General features: G+C 43.8%; 1 protein-coding gene across 2 annotated transcripts in view; it reads left to right on the forward strand.

Moving 5' to 3' along the window:
* The window catches only part of LOC139409282 (xenotropic and polytropic retrovirus receptor 1 homolog), an 83,970-nt gene that overhangs the window by 8,984 nt on the left and 60,243 nt on the right, over positions 1 to 14,743 (forward strand). For both annotated transcript variants that reach the window (XR_011634388.1, XM_071154198.1), the window contains exon 2: positions 710 to 761. Coding sequence is in view for 1 of the 2 variants with exons in the window: in XM_071154198.1 (XP_071010299.1) it covers positions 710 to 761 (52 nt within the window). In the remaining variant the exon portion in view is untranslated. The remainder of the gene's footprint in view (positions 1 to 709; positions 762 to 14,743) is intronic.

Consider the following 14,743-nt stretch of genomic DNA (forward strand, 5'->3'; position numbering starts at 1 on the left):
GATGGCCAAGAAACGCATTCCCAGTTACTGCTATTGCTCCAGAGAGCCAGTAAGTTAGATTGGTATGGAGGAATAGAGATGTATTCAGTTCCAGGCCTCACAGTCCCAGACTAGAGAATCATGTTAAAATGTCTCTTGTAATTATCTGGCCATATACATTATCTGCAAGGTCAGAGTGATTGAAGGAAAAATAAACTCATTCTGTATAAAGAGGTCTTTGTAGTGTAGGCCAGCCTCCATCTGTTTTAATGTGAAAGATCTGGAATCTGATAGACATATTTTTCATGGTTAAATACAAGTGCATTGATGTCTTATAACTCAGCCTGGATTCATTATCTTCACACATCTTGGGGGCTGTAACATCAATTATTGCCGAAGGATGGTTATTTTTCCCTGTAGACATTCTGTACTGAGTTTGCCAATTTCATATACTTTTAATATACTGCTAAGTTTTCAGATCTTTTGTTTTGTTCTTCATTTGCGTGAAGTCATGTACTTATCATAATATTCATGAGACTGGCTATGTAAGTAGATTACTTGAATGTATCAATCAATAGTATGTTGTTCATTATGTTACCATCACTGATCATTGTAATTATTTGCTCATATGAAAAAGTGTTAATTGATTTGATTAAACGTCAACTGTCATTGGTTGTACGGTAGTTAAGAAACTGAATAGTGATTATCTCTCTGTTTTTTCCTTTACCAGGCGTTCAAGGATATGCTGTATGCGGCCCAGGACCAGGCCCCATCCATAGAAGGTAAGGAAAGTCCTGGTCCACGGACAGAATGAACTCTCCCTGTACTGCACCTGCTCGGACACCCCGAAAAAACAGGCCCTGCAACAAATAGAGGAAATTGCAGTGATCATCCAGCTACCCCTCACACGACAGAGCAGCCGCTTTGTGCTGGGTGCAGTGACCACCCCATCGCTGTCGAGGGCCCCCCAAGATAGCATATGATACCAAAATGTCTAGAATTTTTAGGAAATTAGTTTAAAACTGAAGAATTATCTCACCCTCATAGCAAAATGTGTAGAATAGAAGGAAATTAGCTTTTAAATGGCATATTTTGAACCATAGCATGAGATGTGCTACAAAATAGCAAATGCTTCTCTTTGACCATGGCAAAAAGTGTAGAATTGCAGAAAAATGGCTTTAAAACTGAATTATTTTCTTATAGCCTCGTGTAGATTAGCATTATAACATTTCACATTTTTTGACCACTGGAGGTCGATGCCCCGTGGCCCCAAATGTGGTAGTCCGGCCCTGCATAAATGTCCTCAAAATACATCTCTGCATTTCACAATGGTTGCATGATACATACTCAACATCCAATGGCAGTATTTTGATTAATGCCTGAGTTGCCATGCTGGTATTTGTTTACATGACATAATCTCACATTTCCACAATGCATAGCCTACTTACAGTACCAGTCAAAAGTTTGGACACATCTTCTCATTCCAGGTTTTTTCTTTATTCCAATATTCCAGGGTTTTTCTTTATGTTTACTATTTTCTACATCGTAGAATAATAGTGAAGACATTAAAACTGAAAGAACATGGAATCACGTAGTAACCAAAAAAGTTTTAACAAATCAAAATATAATTTATATTTAAGATTCTTCAAAGCAACCACCCTTGGCCTTGATGACAGCTTTGCACTCTTGGCATTCTCTCAACCAGCTTCATGAGGTAGTCACCTGGAATGCATTTCAACTAACAGCTGTGCCTTGTTAATTTGTGGAATTTCTTTCCTTCTTAACACGTTTGAGCCAATCAGTTGTGTTGTGACAAGGTAGGGGTAGTATACAGAAGATAGCCCTATTTGGTAAAATACCAAGTGCATATTATGGAAAGAACAGCTTAAATAAGCAAAGATAAATGACAGTCCATCATTACTTTAAGACCTGAAGGTCAGTCAATATGGAAAATGTCAAGAATTTTGAACGTTTCTTCAAGTGCAGTTGCAGAAACCATCAAGAGCTCTGATGAAACTGGCTCTCATGAAGACCGCCACAGAAAAGGAAGACCCAGTGTTACCTCTGCTGCAGAGGATAAGTTCATCAGAGTTACCAGCCTCAGAAATTGCAGCCCAAATAAATGCTTCTCAGACACATCTCAAGTAGCAGACACATCTCAACATCACCTGTTCAGAGGAGACTGGGTGAAACAAGCCTTTATGGTCAAATTGCTGCAAAGAAACCACTTTTAAAGGACACTAATAAGAAGAAGAGACTTGCTAGGTCCAAGAAACACGAGCAATGGACATTAGATCAGTGGAAATCTGACCAAGAAGGAGAGTGATGAAGTGCTGCATCAGATGATCTGGCCTCAACAATCACCTGACCTCAACCCAATTGAGATGGTTTGGGATGAGTTGGACCCAAGTGTGAAGGAAAAGCAGCCAACAAGTGCTCAGCATATGTGGGAACTCCTTCAAGACCGTTGGAAAAGCATTCCAGGTAAAGCTGGTTGAGAGAATGCCAAGAGTGTGCAAAACTGTCATCAAGGCAAAGGGTGGCAACTTTGAAGAATCTAAAATATTATATATACTTTTTTTGCTTTCAACATGATTCCATATGTGTTATTTCATAGTTTTGATATCATAACTACAGTATTATTCTACAATGTAGAAAATAGTAAAAAGAAAGAAAAACCCTTGAATGAATAGGTGTATCCAAACTTTTGACTGGTACTGTATATCAGATGCTCTGTGTGGAAGAGGGCATGAGAACTCTCTCCAGACGTCATGGTTGTACGGTCTGCCACTGATCTGTGAACGGTGTCTAGTTCTAGTTCACTGGGGAGCTGCATCTCTCTGAAGGTCGACTTCCAGGAGACTGGGCCGTCAGGCCGGGCCTTTCTGCCGAGGTGTGAGGGAGACGTTATTTCCAGTCAGTGGCTCTGTATGTGTTGGACATATGTGAGAGTGGTGTGTCTAAAGTATCCACTGACCTTGTTGTTTCCAAAACCACCGTTCCGGGGGAATGGGAAAGAGAGGAAGTTGGCAGGTGCGGCTGATAGGGTTGGAGATTGATTCAGCAGAATAAAGACCTGAACAGGGCTGGAACAAGCACAGGAAACAGGAGCAGAACTGAGTGTCCTCAATGGTCAGCTGGCTGGAACCCACCCTCACTGTGTCCGGAGTTGGAGGTTGAGAAATTGAAGGGGTGGTGGGTTTTTGCCACATGACTCCAAAAGAAGACTGACTCACCACTCATGAAGCTTGGAATGAGGTGACAAATACCTCACTGTCAGACTGTTTATAGTCTCTAGTACAGAGGTCTGTAGTTGCTTCATGATGAGAGGAAAACAGCCTAGTGAGCTGTCGTTGACAGACCATTAATCACATTGCCAAACTTTCACCATCATATTTCAGCCATCGATGCCATGTGAAGCCTAAATGAAAGAGTTGTCTGTGTGTCTAGTTTGGCATTAACGTATGTGAGCTGTCTTTCCTTTAAACACCATTCTCCCGAGGGTGTCAGGTTGGCCTTATCCCCAACATGGCTGATGAATCCTGTTCTGTCTGTCCTCTGTCAGAGCTGCCATACACAGGTCACTCACTCACTCACTCACTCACTCACTCACTCACTCACTCACTCACTCACTCACTCCTCCATCTCTGGGACAATCCTACCCCTCCTTTAAATTCCAGTGAAGGGTAAATGGATGGAAAAACAGATGGATAGGAGGAATACATGGGGGACCAAATAACTGTACAGGAGCACACAGTGAAGGTTATTGAGACTCTGCATTGTAGCACCAGTCACTGTTTACTTTTCATATGAGGAACAAGATTAACAGGCTTCCCATGAAATACAAGCTTAGCATAGCCTCCTCACACAAACCCTGTGTCAAATCTGATTGAGTTAAAAAAGTAATGATTTTTCAAAATCACCCCTCAATGAAAGAATAATGACTTGAATCTGATTTCTGAGATGTTTTTTTTCTCTCTCGGCAGCGAGGCCTTCCGTGTCTGAGTGAGATATATTATTCTCAGAGAGTACTAGTGCCTCCGGGAGACAGTTTACTGGGTTATTACCTCCCCCTCAAGCTGACCCGCTACCTGATATAGCCTAGTTGTAGTAGAGATTCGACATGGAGAAGTACAACACTTCAAAGCCTCTGTCAGGGCCTTCTCTTACTGCAGGCTTCTGTCAAATACTTCAGAAGTGCATGTTACTCCAGCAAACAAGGATATGGCTAGCTGTAGTCCCGCAGGATTTGAGATTTGTGCTATGTTTAATACATAGCCTACCTTAATGACTGAAGAAGGTTTCCCCTATGTGTATGATCAGCACTCTGAATAAGACATGGAAGCCTAAAGGGATATGACGTTCAGCTCCACGAGTTCCACAAAGAGTCTGTCAACAAGTGCCCCAAGACATTGATGGGCAGCAGCAGGGGCAGATGTAGGGCACTGTGTGTGTGTGTGTGTGTGTGTGTGTGTGTCCATTGTTTTCAACACCATAGGCTTTCCTGTGGTCAGGCTGAGAGCATTCTTTGGATGGTTTGAATGTGAGAGACATTTTAGATGGAGATTAATATCTTAAACTTTACCAGAGACACAATCCCTCAGCTTTGACTCAATACTAGATTGCCCACACAATACAACCTGTTGCATTGGTGTTGATTTTTATACCAGACTGATGAGGAAAGTCATATTTTGATGTTGACAAATGCCTTGTTCAGCTTTCCCTACCTGACTGTGATGAATGTTCAGTAATTAAGAAAGCTTGTTCTAGTTACATGCAGCACCAGAGTGGCTGTAGTGCCTCGTATAGCGTTTAACCTCTTGTGAGATCCTTTGTTCTTGCTTCCTAGTTTTAATTAAAACAGCATTTGCACTGCAGCTTAGACCAGGAGAACGCACTGAGGAGCAGCTGGCTTGAGTTCAGGCTCCCCTGCTCCTCTCTCTCCCTCCAGTGAGATTGAATTAGATAATGTCCAATTCAATTAGCCTGCCGATTATGAGATTTGAGAACAATAACTGCAGATAAACACAGCAATGGGAGGAATTAGTCTGCCCCCGGAACTATCTCTCAGTAATGTTACATGCCATAGTGGCATAGTCACAGGCAGTGTTACATCAGGGGTGATCCAGGATGATTCACATGGGGAAGGGCTCTCCCACCTCCCAGCAGCTTGTCCGAGGTGGAGGGGGAATGTGGGGGAAGTGTTGTGCTATTGACTGCTCACAGGAAGACACCAGAAATATGATTTCCCACGGACAACACATATATTGGGTTAGTTAGCCAAGGTCTTGGGTATCACAAACTGGCAGTAAAATGTTTTATAGTCTCTCTAGGCTGCTCTATAATACATAGCTTGGAGGACTGAAAGCCTTGTGTTTTTATTGCATAATGAAACTGCAGATTGAATGAATGAGGGGAGTCTTTGTGTGTTCCCCTGAGTACCTTACCTTCCTTGTTGAGGTCTGATGCATAATACCTCTGTGTCGGTGTTGTTCTGTGGTATTAGTGTATGGAGCAGCTGCAGTTTGACTGGAGAAGGATAAAGCACCATAATAAACTGTGATGGCTCAGTTGGGTTTAGGAGCAGCCTTCTCCCTCTTCCCTTGCTCTCACCAGTGTTTCCATTTATTTATTTTTTAATTACACCTTTTTCTCCCCAATTTCATGGTATCCAATTGGTAGTTACGGTCTTGTTCCATCGCTGCAACTCCCGTACGGACTTGGGAGAGGTGAAGGTTGAGAGCCGTGCGTCCTCCGAAACACAACCCAGCCAAGCAGCACTGCATCTTGACACAACGCCCACTTAACCCAGAAGCCAGCCTAACCAATATGTCGGAGGAAACACCGTACACCTGGACACCGTATCAGCGTGCATTGCGCCCGGCCCGCCACAAGAGTCGCTAGTGCGCGATGGGACAAGAGCATCCCTGCCGGCCAAACCCTCCCCTAACCCGGACGACGCTGTGCCAATTGTGCTCCGCCCCATGGGTCTCCCAGTCGCAGCCGGCTGCGACAGAGCCTGGACTCGAACCAGGATCTCTAGTGGCACAGCTAGCACTGTTATGCAGTGCCTTAGACCGCTGCACCACTCGATAGGCCCTCTCACCACTGTTTCTGACCCAGCTCTCAGTGCAGCCTGATTACACTGTTATTGCAATGAAATATGAGACAGTTCATACCTTGATTACACAGCTAGCATATGTTTTTTGTATGGAATACAATGCGTTATCCAATATAAGGTTACACTCTACTGCTAGATACTGCTTCAGCCAGCCATTTTCACCCCTCCTCTCTTCACGCCATGGCGATGGAGGTTTTTCCTGTGTATCTCCAACAATAGCAGAACAGCAATTGTGACTCGACTTCAGTCCTCAGGTGCAATACCAGCAGCTAGGCTCCAGCACACTTCAGGCAACTCAGTCAACAAAGACCAAAGCGCCCGCCAATCAGATTATTATGTCGGAAGCTGACAATTTTTGAAGTTTTCTTGATTTTCGCTGGTTGTAAAACTGGTGAGATAGTGACGTGTGAGTATATCACGGTTGCAGCCCCAGACAGACTCCCCTGTCTGCGTTGGTGGAGGTCCACAGAGTGGAGCGGTGCTGTTATCAGAGAGGAGAGGGGGACAAGCCTGCTGAGAGAGCAGGTACTAGCAATTAGCCTGCCCGCCTTTCTCTGATCAAAGACCACGGAACAGCACTACACTCACTCACTCACTCACTCACTCACTCACTCACTCACTCACTCACTCATTCACTATCATCCTCAATATTGCAGCCTTTTGTTCTCACACCTCAACTGGACACATTAATATTGCACTTCAAAGCCACCTTCATTGAATGAATTAAGGTAAATAAACATGGTAGTAAAAACCTCAGTGCTGCCATTCCCCTTTTAGCGCCAATGAATTTCATATGAGGAGGAATATTAATGTGATAAGTACTCAATCCACTTGATGAAAGCGCTAACATACAGATACCTCCACCTTTCATGATGCTTTCCACTCGCAACTCTCCGCTGTCTGTAATGGGCGGCCTCCATTTTGTCTGTTGCTGTTGGTTGCTGATGGACATGGCTGGCTATTTGAAGCCTGGTGGTGGTATTGTTTTTGTGATTGTTATCCCACTCACGTGTGCCTAGGTACAGCAGCTATTATTACAGTGGGCCCAGCTATAGGAGAGTCCCCTGTGTGGCTCTAGAGCAGGAGTTCTCCCCAGTAGCCCAAGGACACAGCCCTGTACATTCAGTGGGCCAGTAGCCTAGCAGCCAGGGTCTCCCACCAGCCTGCATTATTGATGGGCTGTCTTACAAGCTGCCGCTCCGATTTGGATGAAAATGCTATTTGCTCAGTGTTTGTGGGTTTTCCTCCTCAGCAGCGCTAACTGCCTGCTACCACCTGTATCTCAGTCTTCTGGATGTGCATCGGTAGACAAAGCCTTGCTTGTTCCAGCTTTTACAGTAGGAGGAGAAGAGGAAGAAGCCCAGGGGCATTTATCTAGTGGAGATTGTTAAAGATGTCAAGGAGTTGAGGGTAGTATACTAGAATAGTAAACATTCTGGCTGATGCTCCAGAGAGGGAGATGGGAGGGTCAATAAAGAGCTGAGAGGGAACTCAAGGTCATAGATTAATCGAAGCAGGGTAATGAACATGAAAAAGCAGGGGACTAATTGGATGAAGACTGGGGAGATGCTGCTCCCTCTCCTTCTTTATCAGATGGAAGGATGGCCAGAGAGCGAGAGAGAGGGACTTAAAGCAGCAGACAGACTAGAGGGTCCCATGGCTCATCTCCAATGCATGCTCCCCTCCGCATTATCTCTGCAGCTATAGTGCACACTGCAAGAGAAGAGAAAAAAACCTTGATAGATGAAAGTCTTTCCATCTATTATTCATCTGTGAATTAGATCTCGCATGAATGGTGAGAGGGGAAGTGGGGTGGGGTGGTGTGGGGGGAGGGGTGAACAGGAGGTTATTGGAGCTCGCAGGAGTCAAGGTCTTTCCGGAGAACTGGCACTTATTCTTTTAAGGTATTTGAGTAGTATGACGAGGGCTGTAATTTGTGGTTTATCCCTATCTCGCTCACAAAAAGGAAGCATGGAGGGGGACGTCCTTATGAAGACCAACATGTGCCAGCGGGCTGTGTGTTGGCACTAATCTGGGTATCATATGGATGGTCTGAGAGCCAACAGACTGACTGAGATGAGAATGAGTTGAGGGTGTTGTTATTTGCTCAGGTCTCAGGAGTCAGAGAGTTTATTCAGAATTAAAATGCTTTCAGACATTGTCTCTGCTCTGTTGACTTGGTTCTGTTCACCGTGACAGCCAGGTTACTGAAGCAGCTTTAATCAGGGCACAGGCCTAATCAGTAGCTTGTATGGCTGCCATCAGTCATGTTATGTCAAACTTAACCTTTTTCTTGCATTCATGGACATGATCAATCTTGCATGGGTTGTGGCATATTGATTTGTTTTAGCTGTGTGTATTGCATTCCTCTTTTTTCAAGAAGTATTCTGAAAAAAATAATCTATTGAATTATTAAGTAGTATTCAGTCCATGTCCATTAAGAGTACATAACTAAATGATTGAGATTATATATAACTATTGAAACAGGTTGGTTTGTGATGCCTACATTCACTGACAGCAGAGTGTGGCATGAGTGTGAAGAGCAAAAAGCAACTACAGTCTGAGAAAAATAGAGACATACTATGCCCTTTTCTGTAGTCTGTGTGTTTATCGCCTCTCTCACACACTCTCACACATATAGAGTGCACAAACACCCAGGCGTTGGCTCTAGTGGGCGGGGCTGAACCCTGGGTGGTGGCGGCAGTACCATATGTTCAAGTCTTTTTATTTGTGTTGATGCAAATCAAATGCATTCATTACATGCTCTTCTAATCTTTCAGGTTAACAATGTATCTTCCAAAGCTGCCGAGCTGGGGAAATGAGAAACTGTTGCTAATCTAGAAATACAATTAGATTAATTGTGTAACGATGTTCAACTCACACATAGCGATTTCTCAAATGTCAATTCTTAATCACGTTTTTTCCACTATTGACTTCTAAACACACAATACGAAGCATTGTGTCCCAGTGTGAGTTTGTGTATGCGCACACGTGCTAGCAGTGTGTAGGAGAGACAGTGTCCTTCAGTGCTCCACTCTGTCCATTGTCCCTCTGCAGAGATGGCTGGAGACTGTTAGCTGTTTGGCTGCCGGTATCCTCCTGGGTAACCTGCTGTCTGGTGGCTGTTGCTGGAGGTCTGTGTTGGCCCCTCCCTCCCTCTAGATTCCACTGTCTCTCCCACTGACTCTTTAATCTATATTGTAATTCTCACCAGAGGGGAGCAGGTGATGACAGGAAGACAGAAAATATCTCTGAAATTCTCTGACTAGGTATGGTAAAGCTTGTGCCACTGCTTTTGACAGATACATATTAGGCCCGTACAGTTGCAGGTCTAGTTGCGCTATTTGACTCGGCAGTTAAAGATGGATCTATTTTGAGTGGGCAGTAGGAAATAGGATCTTTTTTTGCAGAATTTATCCAAGTGGCATGTTGGTTTAAATTGAGTCCCTTCCCATGGGGTCAGTATGAGTGAGAGGGAGAGAAAGAGAGGGAGAGACAGAGAGAGAAGTTGGCCGTTCCTGCATTGAGTTGGAGCTCCCCATGCTCAGTTGTGCCCGTGGGCTAAAGTGGCAGAGGAGAGACTGGTGACATTGACAGTGATTGGAAGATAGTAAAGCAGTGAGCTAGAGTCTTGGGGATGGTCTCTTCTCTCCTCTGTTAAATGCTCTCATTACAAGGATGAGCAAATAAGTGTTTTTACATAAATTACAAAATTTCACAGATAATAGATACTGTATATGACCATATCTATCTTATTTGAGTGCAGGGGGTCAACCCATTAAGGCAATAATATGATTTGTATTATTATAGTAGTGAATCAATTATTCAATGATATAGTGTCCGGACAACTTGTTTTTTTTATATTAAATATTGAATTATTAACACTGTGTTAGATTGGAAATATGGCCTCTCTTCACAAATCTCGTAATTTATCCCAGTTACAGAAAGCCATTGTGAAGTTAGACATACATTGTATTTAGAGGAATGGATCGTATGTGTTTATGGTTTACAGTGCTTTAATCTACAAATCATAATTTATGTAGAAAGCAAAACATTTGTGATACAACAATATTCCACATAGAGATGAATATGTTCATTTGCAGTAAATAAATACTGTTGTGACAAATGCGGATAGAGCAGTAATCCTGAAATAGATATTATTATGTCATTTTCAAAGAAACACGTTTTGGATACTTATCTGGTGTAGCAGGAGAACTGCAATTCTACTTTAAATATGGCTTCAAATAACCAACAAAGTGTTCCTTTAATATATCCTCTTTTTCCTAACATATTCATAATAATCTCTTTGTGGAGACTCGAGCGATGGACCAGCATTTCTTTCATTAATCTTTGACCAGCTTGCTTAGCCCTAGAGACTTCCGTTAGGCTTCAAACCACTGGACTGCCACATACACACACACGGGCAGGCCCGCTATACACACTGTTACAGTTTCTAGCGCCTCTGTTGTGCAGCTGTTGGAAAATCGTCCCAAATGTCTGTCGTTGAGCTAGTAGTTCTATGTCAAGAATGTGAGCGTTTCTATTTCGTAACACTTCATTTTAACCGTCGCTATCATATGGTGGCCTCGGGAAATATGCATATTTCATGTCATCCGCAGCTTGTGGATAATATATTCGGGATGAGTGTTAATAATAACCAATTACCGTTGTACAGTGAGTCTCTAATCCTGCGTCAGAGTTTTCACACCATGTGGTACCATGTAGCCTCCGTCTCTCTCTCTCTGCCCTGGGGACGGACTGGGACTGGGACTGGCTGGCGCCAGGAAGCACAGAGAGAGAAAAGCACCAAGCCACCGGTGGAGAAGGGACTTAATGTCCTTACTCTGATCGGGTGAGTCTACTCAATCCGCCCTCGTTGTTTCACCACCACCACCAAAACAAACCAGCCCACCATCTCCCAAGTGTGTTAATATGCTGAGTGGTTACTTCAGGAAATACCCTGCCCTATTTTTACCTTAATCTCTTCTATTGTGGTTCTAGAAATGACCATTTGTCTATGGATTTTTCTCTCCCCAGGCAAAATGCATGTTGTCCTGACAGTCGACATCTCATAATTAGGCTCCATATGCCCAATTAGTATGCAGTTAAATTGAGCATAACAAACCTATTGTTCCCTTGGCATGAAAGCAGTCTGCAGTAAGACCTCATTTTCATGTTAAAGACTTGAGATGTGTCTCTAATTATTTTACCGTTATTTTACCAGGCAAGTCAGTTAAGAACAAATTCTTATTTTCAATGACGGCCTAGGAACAGTGGGTTAACTGCCTGTTCAGGGGCAGAACGACAGATTTGTACCTTGTTAGCTCGGGGATTTGAACTTGCAACCTCCCAGTTACGAGTCCAACACTCTAACCACTAGGCTACCCTGCCGCCCCAAATATACGTGCAAATGTACGTGACTGTTTGTATAAGTGTTTCTTCTTAGAAACCAAGAGGGGTGAACAGAGCTAAACCTCACAGCCAAAGGTAACCATGGCACTCAGTTAGTGAGCAAAATCATTCAGACATTTCTTTCACATTCAAGGGGCCAAAAACACTCCGTTGGCTGTTGATAGCTGACAACATTTCTAGACCATGAAAATAGATCAGATTTTCATGGCCTAGAAAAATGTAAGACCTTGTGCTACACTTGTGATGTCCCAACAGGTTAAAGATATTGTGTTTACAAAAATTGTCCATTGACATAGGCCTAGCCTAACTGATTTCCAGATCTGTTATTTAGCTACTGCAGCACCTTGCGTCTGCTTTGCATAACTTCCCCTTAGATCAAGGCTAGCCTTTGTTTCCATTCTGGCTGCAGTTCTACCTGACAGGGAGGACTCGTACAGTGCATTAGCGAGCTAATGAGCTTGAGCTTTCTAAAGGACAGGATCATATCAGGCTTCAATTAACAGCGTCAGCCACACTGACCCATTTTTAGCTGACCCCCCTGACAACCTGGATAATCTCTCCTTTGTTTTTGTTCCACACACTTCACTCCTCTCTCTCTCTCTCTCTCTCTCTCTCTCTCTATCTCTCTCTCTCTCTCTCTCTCTATGTTTAAAGCTTTCTACGGTCTATTTGGACTGAGTTTAGGTTAATGACATTATAGAGCGCACTGCTCTCCTTCCTTAGAGACAAAGCCCCTCTGCCCTTGCCGAGCTCTTTGAACACAGCAGGCCCCTGTCCCATGCCGCTCCACTGACAGTGTGCCACACACACACACACCCTCCGGCTCCCAAACCAGCCTTCCTCTCTCCCCCCTATCCAGGAGCCTTCCCACTGTTAGCCTAAATGCTCACCCATGGCTATGGATTTGATTCAAATGTTTCTGGGAAGCTAGATCGATCAAGTGCCTCATGAACATTACTGTCCTAAGTAAATGCTTTGCCTGTTGGATGAAATCACTTGCAATTTGGGGTGGTTGCATTTGAAATCAAATTGTATTTGTCACATGCGCCGAATACAACAGGTGTGTAGACTTTACAGTGAAACCTCCCCCTCGGATTTATACAGTTCCCTAAAATAGAAAATGTTCCGGTTATTTGTGATATCTGTTGGGATCTCAGGTACTTTGTATTGTGTGAACCATGATGCTTTATTCTTCACAATGATCAGATCATGATGAAACATGAGTCACTATAAGAGGCATGGGAAATACCTCCTGATTTAATTGAATCAGGAAATAGCAGCTAATTTAATAATTTTAAGTATTGGATTCCACATTCCCCTCCCGCTATGTCCTGCTATGCTGCATATCCTGTGAAGCAGTTCATTACTTAGGTTAAAACGTCTTTATTAGCCTTTTTATAGGTACCATTCTGAACAGGTATCAGGTGTAGCATTGCATTGGAAAGTGATACCAAAATGAAAACAGCCTGTTATCACACAGGGGAATCTAATAACATGACATAATAGCGTAGATCAACTTTCTCCAACGGTCCATTATTTCCAGAGTTGTTATTTTTTCATGACTCCCTGGTGACTTGATTTCCTGTATATAGTCCAGACACAGTTTAACCAGGCCAGATAGAGAACCAACAGCTCTCAGAGATTAGAGCGAGCAGCTAAAATAAGATTTTAAATAAGTTCATCTGAACTTTCCAGTGCAACTCTCAGAATCAGCTCTCACCAGGGAGCCTAGCAGTAAGAAATACCTCCAAGACAGTCACAGTTAACATTACCGTATGTCCTTCATGTCACTTTTAGAAATGTGCTATCTGGCAGTAAGTCATTCATAGCCAAGGTTTTAGCGTTGTTAGTGCTCTGATTGGGGTGAGTGCTAGAGAAGTGTGTAACAATCTTGGAGGAGTCTGTGTGTAGAGTGTAAGCCTAGACAGATGCTGCAGATGCTGCATATCCGATCCAGAGTCCTATATAGAGGGATTTCACATTGATAATTGTGGCCTTGATATTTAGCACGCCATGTGGAGAAGGTACATCTATAGTAGACTAGTTTCATCATCAGTGAGAGATGTATATAGAGTTGTGATAAGAACCTGTTTCTTAGAGTCTGACCTGAGGGGGATGATGTGTGTAGGCGGTTATCTACCTTGATAGCTGAAGTCTTACTGCAATAAGAATTCACTAATAGTTACCATGACCATCCAAAAGTTAGCTGTTGCTGTCAGTGAAGATATTTGGTGTTTCATGCCTATTAATTGGCTGTCATGGGACAGCTTCCTACTGTCAGCCTGTTTCACACAGAGTGCAGGGTGTGCGTGTGTGTTCGCAATTCACTTCATTATTGTCATCAAAGAGAGGCTTTAGGCGTGGTTCTTATCGAAAGGCTGCAGGCTGCAGCAGTTAGAATGCCAGGCAGGTCTGAAAGGAGACCTATCTGGCATTCTGAGAGGACTAGCTGACTGACTGACTGGCTAGCTGACTGACTGACGAGCTGACTGACTAACCGACTAGCTGACTGACTAACCGACTAGCTGACTGACTGACCGACTAGCTGACTGACTGACCGACTAGCTGACTGACTGACCGACTAGCTGACTGACTAACCGACTAGCTGACTGACTAACCGACTAGCTGACTGACTAACCGACTAGCTGACTGACTAACCGACTAGCTGACTGACTAACCGACTAGCTGACTGACTAACCGACTAGCTGACTGACTAACCGACTAGCTGACTGACTAACCGACTAGCTGACTGACCGACTAGCTGACTGACCGACTAGCTGACTGACCGACTAGCTGACTAGCTGACTGACTGACTGACTGACTAACCGACTAGCTGACTGACCGACTAGCTGACTGACTAACCGACTAGCTGACTGACTAACCGACTAGTTGACTGACTAACCGACTAGCTGACTGACTAACCGACTAGCTGACTGACCAACTAGCTGACTGACTGACTGAATAGCTGACTGACTGACTAGCTAACCGACTAGCTGACTGACTAACCGACTAGCTGACTGACCGACTAGCTGACTGACTGACCGACTAGCTGACTGACTGACCGACTAGCTGACTGACTGGCTGACTAGCTGACTGACTGGCTGACTAGCTGACTGACTGGCTGACTAGCTGACTGACTGGCTGACTAGCTGACTGACTGGCTGACTAGCTGACTGACTAACCGACTAGCTGACTGACTAACCGACTAGCTGACTGACTAACCGACTAGCT

This window comes from Oncorhynchus clarkii, chromosome 5, assembly GCF_045791955.1.
Source record: "Oncorhynchus clarkii lewisi isolate Uvic-CL-2024 chromosome 5, UVic_Ocla_1.0, whole genome shotgun sequence".
In the NCBI taxonomy this organism is placed as follows: domain Eukaryota; kingdom Metazoa; phylum Chordata; class Actinopteri; order Salmoniformes; family Salmonidae; genus Oncorhynchus; species Oncorhynchus clarkii.